This window comes from Dipodomys ordii, unplaced genomic scaffold (assembly GCF_000151885.1).
Source record: "Dipodomys ordii isolate 6190 unplaced genomic scaffold, Dord_2.0 Scaffold99, whole genome shotgun sequence".
NCBI classification, from domain to species: domain Eukaryota; kingdom Metazoa; phylum Chordata; class Mammalia; order Rodentia; family Heteromyidae; genus Dipodomys; species Dipodomys ordii.
The window spans coordinates 2,800,211-2,809,514 of record NW_012267315.1 but is presented as its reverse complement, the minus strand read 5'-3'; the positions used below and the strand labels follow the sequence as shown (position 1 = coordinate 2,809,514).

At 48.7% G+C, this 9,304-nt stretch overlaps 1 protein-coding gene across 1 annotated transcript; it reads left to right on the top strand.

Moving 5' to 3' along the window:
- Window positions 1–1,822: 1,822 nt before the first annotated feature.
- Window positions 1,823–9,304, top strand: Cst7 (cystatin F (leukocystatin)). The gene is made up of 4 exons (XM_013027060.1): window positions 1,823–1,892; window positions 4,834–5,013; window positions 6,674–6,780; window positions 8,197–9,304. The coding sequence occupies exons 1-4, from the start codon at window positions 1,823–1,825 to the stop codon at window positions 8,272–8,274; spliced, it is 435 nt and encodes a 144-aa protein (XP_012882514.1). The 3' UTR covers window positions 8,275–9,304.

The window sequence follows — 9,304 nt, the reverse complement described above, 5'->3', positions numbered from 1 at the left end:
CTATTTATCTTACTTCCACGTCCTATATGATCCAGCCAAACCACTGGCCACAGCCCACTCATTGGTGTATAAGTATGTCGATGGCCATTTTCCTTTCAAGTGAACTACCAGGTACACTGCCTGGAGATGATAGCTCTTGACTCCTATCCCAGGAAGAGACTATTCCAGAAAGTGGCTATCCCTGAAAGAGGATATAATGTTGCAACTACCCACTCTTGAGTGGTGTCTGCCTGTCATACAGACCCTCTATCTATAGACCACTTTTGTCTCTTCCTCTGTCACCTGATGGTTGGAAAGCCCCATGAGGTAGATGTAGGAGAGCAAGTGTGAACACTTGCTAAGCTACCCAACTGAATGGCTGCCATTCCCATAGTACAGAAGAAGAACAATTACAGAGCTCTCAATGATGCTAAGGCTCCCCTCACAAATTATTTACCACAGTGGTGAAAGGTCTATCTTCGTAGACACTCCCACGGTGGGTTGAGTAAGTCTTTTTTTATTGTCAAGGTGAGGTACAGAGGGATTACAGTTATATAAGTAAGGTAATAAGTATATTTCTTGTCAAATTTGTTATCCCTTCCCTATTTTTCTCCTACTTTCCCTCCCTTGAATAAGTCTTAAATAACAAATTCACTCTAACATTTCAATCTGCCTAAATTCTGGTTGGATTTACTTTCTACCCTGTGATAAATAAATGTCTCATCAATAAATCCAGAGTTACTTCTTGCTGACTAGATCCAATTAGCACAATGCCATTAATGGCCCCTTAATGTAATGGACCATTGTAAGGTCCTAAGGAAAGGAAAGTGACCAAGATTCCCCCAAACAGATGCAGGGCTGCAGAGCTGACAGGCCCTGAGGAAGGAGTCACAGTACAACTCCAGGCTTTGCCAGATGAAAGCCATGGTTTTCTACATTAAACCAAATCAAGTCCAGCATTTCCACCTTCTGGTCCATGTGTCAACAAAATTTACCAACCAAACTCTTCCTAACCCCCTGAGATGAAGCATTAAGTACAGGATCTCTGCTTACTGAGCCTGTCTCAGTATGTTTAACCTGATCCAACTTTCTGTTCTTCCTGCCATTATCCAAACCCCTTCCAATCCATTCCCATGAATCTTACCTGGGTTTTTGTCTGTACAAATTAGCAAAGTCAAGTATTTCTTTAACTTTGAAATGCAATTCCTTGTGGATCCCCCTTTTAGGGGCTCGCTGGGATTTGCATCTGATTATAAGCCTCAAAGCAAAGGGAGATGGTAAAGAAGACTTTGAGGAGAGACAGCTCTGTACTGCATGATGACTCCTTATACGAGGCTGTCAGACCTTCCCTAGGAAGGCAAGGTGAATGCCCTCAGACAGAGAGTAGGAATAGCTCTTCCACCAAGGGTGAAGACAGTGATCATACTTTGCAACCAGATTCCCTGCCAGAGGAAATATGACCAATCACACTCATGCACGAGAAACTGCATTTGGGCAAGGGAAATCAAGTGAGTCTGCTTCTGAAAGCAGCATTTCCCCCATTTGTTTCACTGCAGCATCTCTCCCCTATGGATTGGGGTAGAATACTACACTAGGATTTTTTTCACAGGTCTATTTCTCTTCCTCCCTCCTCCCCTCCCCAGCAAATGACAGCTGCTTGGAAACTTTTATAAAGGAAGCAGTTGCCTTTGTGGCCAATAGATCTGGAGACGAAGAGCTTCTAGTCCAAATGATTCGGCAAGAAATCATGCCCCTCCCCAGCCCCAAAGAGGCAGTCCCCACCCTGCCCTGGCCCAGGCTGTGCTCAAACTACTCTACTATACTGCCATCCTCCAGGACAACCATGTGGCTGGCCAAAGTGCTACTCGCCTTCTTCTGCCTTGCTTCCAGCACCTGTGGGAACTTAACCCCAGGTAAGAGGAATGTTTCCTGGATGCTCTCTGGGATGCTGCGGCTAAGGCTGCTGGTGGCAGCTTTAAGGTGCATCCTGGGATTCCTCCCCAGCTCTAGTCTGCCCCCAAAGGATCCACAGAGGCTCTGGGTCCTGGTCGCAGCAGCTGTTGGGAGGAGCAAGCTTCAGGAAGGAAGAGTGTGGGGGCTGCCCCTGCTGGGATAGAGGAAGAGTCTTGTGTTGCTTCACCTCTGCATCATTTGCTCTTCTCTGCTTCTTGGCTCTGAGACAGGGGGAGAGAATGGGAACTGGACTGTGATCACATCACTTCCATCTGATGGCTTATCCTTCCTGTCTGCCTACAGGCTACTGTCCTATGACTTGGTTCCAGGGACTCCAGAGATCAGATATCTGATGCCCAGAGGGGAAGAGGAGAACACTGCCTATTCTCTGGAAATTGAGGCAGAGGAAGGCACTGTCCAGGTTCTGGGAAATGAGCATAGCTAGTGTAGGTGACTCGCCTAGATGACATAGCCATGAGGGTCTGCTTGAGGGAGCTGGCTGGGTGATGCCCTCTCTAGCCCGTAAGTGGATGAAGACTTACAGGCTCTTACTCATTTAACTAACAAGGGAGCTGGCCACTGGACACAGCCCAGCAGGTGGCATAACACCTGGCTGGAGCTCAGCTACAGGTGACCAGTCAGAGGATGTTCAGGGAGGACCAGTGATAGGGAATGCCCCAGAGCCCTTAAGTCCAATGTGGAGGCAAAGAAGCCAGGTTCAGGGAAGGGTCACGGCCTCAGGCTCCTAGACTTGATGTGGCATGGACGTTGTGAGCGTCAAAGAGAGCCAAGAATTTGGTCCCCTCCCTATTCACCCCATGATCCTTTATAGCCATTCCCTCACTTCCTCACAACAGATTCTAGAACCTGTTGAGGGGCAAGGGGACAGCAGAGACACAGGAAGTATGTTTGGGGGCATGTGGCTTCCCAACTAAACTATACAGATGTTGGGCCCTAGTCATGCTGAGCTCTTGAAAATGAAGGAAATAGCCACATTGGTCTCCTTGCCATTAGTTTAAAAAGTAACACTCTTCTTTCCCAACCTGCCCTCTTCCAGGAAGAGCCCTGGCCACCATGTCACTCTGCCCCCTCCCGCTTTCCAGTTAGGCTGGCAGCAGCCCATCTGCCTGAGACCTGTGGCCAGGAGCCACCTGCAGCAAGGGCTGAGGCATTGTATCAGGCCAGAGACACTCTGGGGACAAGAGGGCCTCCTTGGGGAGCCCTGGGAACTACCACTGCCTGGGTCTGGACCTGGAGAAGTCTACTCACCCACCTTCCATACCCTCTGGGTTCTTTCTTGCACAGAGAGACCCTTGCTATAGCCACACTGTAATGACATTGGATAACAATTACCTGGTTGCTTCCAGTGTTTTGTGTTTGATATTCTCATCACCACCCTGAGAGATTGGTGCTGTTGTGATCCCCATTGACAGATGGAGACATGGAGGCTCAGAGAGATTAATGCAGCCTCCCCAAGGCTGCACAGCCAATGGAGGCAGAGCTAGGATTACAATAGTGAGCATAGCCCAGTGGGGTAGGGCCTTGACTAATTCCAATAGAGACCAGGTAACTGAGCAGAGGGGTGTACAGCATACCTCCAGGGACAAAGCTGGACATTCGCTGTCCACAGCCCGTCCTCAGGCCCCAATTCAAAACTTTAAGCTCTAGGAGGAGATGGAGAGACAGAACTCAAATCAATCCACCTGTCTGTCTCTCTGTCTCTGTCTCTTTCTCTCTCCCTTCCTCCCAAAGGCACCACAGCAGGGACCCCACGCAGGGACCATCTGCACTTAAATCTGAAACACCTGGGTCCCCTTCTTCCCACTCCCCTAAGTCTCTTCATTTGATGCTTGCGTTGATCTTCATCTGTAGGACATTATTCTTCCCAGGAAGGAGATTGGCAGGTTCTACAAGTGTTCATGGATGAGTTGAGCAAAGGAATAAACAACAGGTTTTCCAGGAGCCAGATTTGAACAGGAACCTTGGGGAGTCCTCTCAGAGTCTACCAGCCCCACTTTACCAAAAGCAGCCAGCCATGAGCAGCCAAGGAGGAATGGCAGGGGTGTCCCTACTTGGCTCTCTCATAAGACACTGGGGAACCCGTCTGGAAGCAGAAGCTCTTCACACTTCTTTCCTCATCTTTTGTATAAATATGGGCTTCTCCCCACCCCCGCCCGCACAGAAAGAGCAGGGAAATGAGGAAGAAACTCAGCCTGCCCACCCTCCCTCCCTCACATGCCAGGATCCACAGTCAAAGCTCATGGGATGACATTTACTCATAGGACAGTAAAGAATTGCACCCAGAGAACCTCAATCGACAGTACATAGGGACGGACCATCATGCTTCAGAATGCTGGAGGCCTTTGTGCCCAACTGAGCTGAAACCCACGAGTGGGTGGATCGACCCTTGCTAGAGTGTGGCAGAGCTGCTGAGGGGAAACCAGTATAGCTCCCTACCAGAGGGGTTGCAGGGCCAAACACAAACATGGCCTCCTTGGCCGGGACAAATGAGAGGAAGAAGCCAGACACTGAACAGCAGCCTTGAGGACTAGGCTAGTCTGCTTTCTCCTAACCCCTAAAGACCACATCCTGTCCAGAGGTCCAGCTGCCTGGAAACCACATGCCGAAAATAACTGGCTTCTGACGACAGAGACTGGAAAGCAGCAATCCTATCCTTGTCCCATCCATGGCCTCTATCCTCAGCTTCCAATATGGAGCCACTATGGGGAAGCCCAGCTCATGCCTGGTGTGGGGGTAGACAGGTGATGGGTACACAGTGTGGGTGAAGGAGGGGCCGGGATCCACATGAGCAGAGTCCGGATGCCACCTGGCACAAGGCAGGACACTTGGATTAAATGTCCGACCATCATCAATCTTCTCTGGTTCTTTTGTTTCTTCCAGATTTCTGTTCCCAGGTCCTTAACTCAGATTTGAAGCCAGAATTTCCCAAATTAATAAGGACCAATGACGCAGGAGTCCTCAAAGCAGCCAGACACAGCGCACAGAAGTTCAACAACTGCACGAATGACCTCTTCTTGTTCAAAGAGTTCCGAGTCAGCAAAGCTCTGGTACAGATGCAGGGTGGGGGTCTGGTCATTAGCTTCTCAGGGACATCCCTGAGGAGCAGAGCTGTAGCACCCAACCACCTAGAGCACATCTATAGACAGAAGGCTAAAGGCAACACCAAAACCAGTGTCGTGTCACCTGGAGCTGAGCACAACTTAAACCAGCAGGTTTAATTAAGGCTTCCGGGCCAGACCTCATCAATGGAAGCAAGGAGGTGGGGGCTGTAATAGAGCTCATAGAAGTGGGCAGCCCTGCAGAGTCACTGCTTTGCAGATCAGAGATGCTCTTGCCAGGGTCCCCAGACCCCCGTTCCAGCCTCACTCCTCACTCCATGTTATATTCCCCCACCACATATGTCAAGCCATTCCCTTCCCTTACAAACCCTCTGCCTCGAGCCTGCTTCATGTCACACCCTACAGTGCTATTATTCTTCACAATGACCTCTCACACCCACTCACTACTCTCCCACAGCCAGAGGGGGCCCTACAGAAAATAACCAGCCTTGCTCAACTGTGTCCCCAAAATGCCCATGTGGATGATGGGAATCTAAAAGTGATGATAGGGAACCAGGAGGTGGCTCCCTGTTGATCTCTGTGACTTGTTAAACCCAGGAACACTGAGCAGCTATCTGCAAGCATGGAAAGCTGGCTTCAGATGAATGACAAGGGGAGAGGATGGATGTGGGAGTGGCCTTCATCTAAGACTAACGGCATCACAGAACTTGTGGTAACCCTGCTAGAGGGGCTGGATCTTGCCTGAGTGAAGTGTTGCCTTCTCCAGAGGCCAGTGCAACGCTCTGGACCTGAGTGTCCAAGATCCTCTGAGGATGTGACATTGCCCCTCTTTGCCTTGGTAATATTGGGGACTTTATTCAGGTGGCATATGGTGGGAGAGACTAAAAATTAAGGAACTTTCCCACAACTATGCAGAAACCAGACATGAGAAGAGCAGGGTGCCAGTGGCCCATGTCTGTAATCCTAGCTACTCAGAAGGCTGAGATCTGAGGATTGTGGTTTGAAGCCAGCCTGGGCAGAAAAGTCTGTGAGACTACTTAACTCCAATTAACCACCAACAAAGTGCTAGCTTTGAGCACAAAAGGACAGTACCCCTGCCCTGAATTCAAGCTCCAGGACTGTAGAGAGAGAAAGAAAGGAAGGGAGGGAGGGAGGGAAGAAGGGAGGAGAACTAGGTTACTGCCATATCCAAGTGAAGAAGGCCTATTCTAGAACTCCAAATAAAACACATGGTTCCCAGGCACAGGGAGGGGGAAACCAGCAAATGCTGTGCTTGGTGTGGGAACCTTGGAAACCTGGATTTGTCCCATTCCTTTAAACATCACTGTGAGGGCTGTGGGGTAGGTGCAGCTGGCAGATGGAGGGAGGGGCAAGGCTCTACCTTTGGTTGCAGGGGGTGGGGGGGAGAACAGCATCTCTCCTGAATGTGGAATTCTGAGCAGATAAGCCATCCTTTCTTGGGTAGAACGCCCTTGTCAGCAGCAGTAAAGAGGGAGGGGTTGCAGTCCAGGCCCACTTCCTTCCCAGCAGCAGTTGTAGCAAGTCTTAAACTTTCCTCACTCCCCAGCACCCTCCTTACTTAGCACAAGATAGAAACCACTTTCACCCTGTGCTAAGTAACCAAGAAGCCTAGTCCTTTGCTTCTCTTTAGATCTCAAAAGGCCTGAAATACATGCTGATGTTGGAAGTCAGTAGAACTACGTGCAAGAAAAACAGTTCTCCTCCTCTGGACAGCTGTAACTTCCAAACCAGCCCCACCCTGAAGTGGGTAAGGTAGATGGGCTGTGGCTGCCTTCTCTGTCCCAGGCTCTTCTCCACACTCCTCCAGGCAGTGGTCACCTTTCTATGGGGAGGCTTTCAGACCTCCCTTGTAAGGTCAGATCTCCAGTATTCCCATACCACACAGGGACATGGGAGCACTGAAGAGGGACTTTCTCAGGAACATATTACCTGTGCAACCTCTGTACTCTCTAAGTGGCACATCTCAAGAGAGAAATGCTATGGATTTGGGGTGGAGAGATTAGAACAAGACAAGCTTTCAAATGACTCAAAAATTATAAAATTATATATATTTATACATATATCATGACATATATTAGCCATGAAATATGACAGATCATACAACATGATATTATATATATATCATGTATGGTATGAGACATGTTATATATATATATGAATCTCCATAAGAAAGCAATGTGGCAATAGTTAATAATTTTTTTAATATTTTTATTATCTTTAAGTAGTTGTACAAAAGAGTTGTCATTCACCAAAGCAGTTTATGAATACAGTACATCTTCACCAATGTCACCACTTTCAACATTCTCACTCACCCCTCCTAACCCACCCTTTCCCTCACTTTTCTTAATTTTTAGCATATGTATTGAATCTTTTTTTGCCATCTTAGTTAACAATTTATAGAGGTGAAAGTATATATTTTTAATTTTTTTGGGGGGTCCAGTCGTGGGGCCTGAACTCTGGGCCTGGGCACTGTCCCTCATCTCTTCAGCTCAAGGCTAGCGCTCTACCACTTGAGCCACAGCGCCACTTCCGGCTTTTTTCTTCTTGCTTATGTGGTGCTAAGGAATCGAACCCAGGGCCTCAGGTATGCAAGGCAAGCACTCTACCATTGAGCCACCTTCCCAGCCCCAAAAGTATATATTTTTAAATAGTTCTTTCAACTCTTCTATAGGTTTAGACTTTTTAAATAAAAACTGGGAGCAGGATGTGGAGCTGTAGCTCAAAGTGGTAGAGCATTAGTGTTTAGCAAAAGAGCTCAGGGATAGTGTCTAGGCCATGAATTCAAGCCCCATGACCAACACACACACACACACCACCACCACCAACAACAACAACAACAACAACAACAACAACAAGAACAGCAGCAGCAGCAACCTGGGAGTATTTCCTCAGCAAGGAACACACACATACACACACACACCACCACCACCACTACCAAAAACAACAACAGCAGCAGCAGCAGCAACCTCGGAGTATTTCCTCAGCAAGGAACACACACATACACACATACACATACACATACACACATATACATATACATACGCACACACACACACAGTTCCTAGCTATCCAGGCTCAATCACAGAGCGGCCAGGAGAGCTGCCTTAGATAGCCAGGGCCTCTGTAGCAGATGGGGTATTCAGATGAGCCTTCTCTGTTGCAGGTTCTGAACTGCTACTCTGAAGTCTGGGATGTTCCCTGGCTGCAGAGCTTCGAGGTGCCTGTTCTCTACTGTCACTGACTTCCTTCTGCCTCCTCAGCAGACTTCGGCTTCAACAGACATATGTGTGAGCTCGTCCTCACCTTCGGCTGCAGCCCCGGGCCAGCTGTCAGAGACCCTCTCTGTCCTTCTCCCACATGGGCAGATGGAGGTGCCAGTGGGTCATACACAGTGGCTGAGATGAGAGAATGATAGCGTCTCTTGCCTAGATTAAATATGTCTCATTTTCTTCTAAAATTAATTGTTCTGATGCTGTGGGTCTGGGCTTACAGGGCATTGCTAGAGTAGGGGTCAGGGTAGAGCAGATGGAGGCCAACCTGAGAGTCAGCGGGCTTCCTCACTGCCTTGACTCCATGAGAGCCCCACATCATTCTCCTGGTCTGAGCAGTAGCACAACACTGTGGGGGGCCAGATATGCCACTAATCTCTTGACCTTCAGTAGTTGATTAAAGTTCTGAACAAAGAGCTAGTCACCTTTCACAGGGAGTCAGGAAGCTGAAGGTAGCATTTCCAGAGTTCCCATTCTCAGAGTGGTCTGGTGAGTTTTGTTTCCTTCCTTAAAGCCCCTCTGATGCTTGTTGGTCATTAACCGCTAGATCTAAGCAGCCAGAACTAGGCAAGCTTGTCCTTGTCAAGAACAGGCAGGACACTGATCCCCAAACTGGAAGAGCCCGCTTTCCAGGCATGTTACTTCAGTATCAGTGCCTTAGTTCTAGTTTTCCACTGCCTTTAAGGCAGGAGGGTTTGGAAGCCCTCAGTACATGAGAAGCTATACCTGGACAGGTGGTCTATGGCAGATGATAGGGACCATCCCCACAGAGCCATTTGCTTGAAGATGGCCTGGGGATAGAAAAGATATGCATGGGCCAGGGAGAAAAGACAGGCAACTGTGGGAACTGAGGGAACTGAATGCCAGGCCCCAAGCAAAGATAGGTACTGAAGTTGAGCTGCAGGGGATATGGGCTTGGATCACAGAAGAGAAGCTCAGCAACTGGCTGGTGGCCAGGGCCTCTGAGCTTTATTCTGAGAAGAGGTTGGTCCTAAGAAGCCT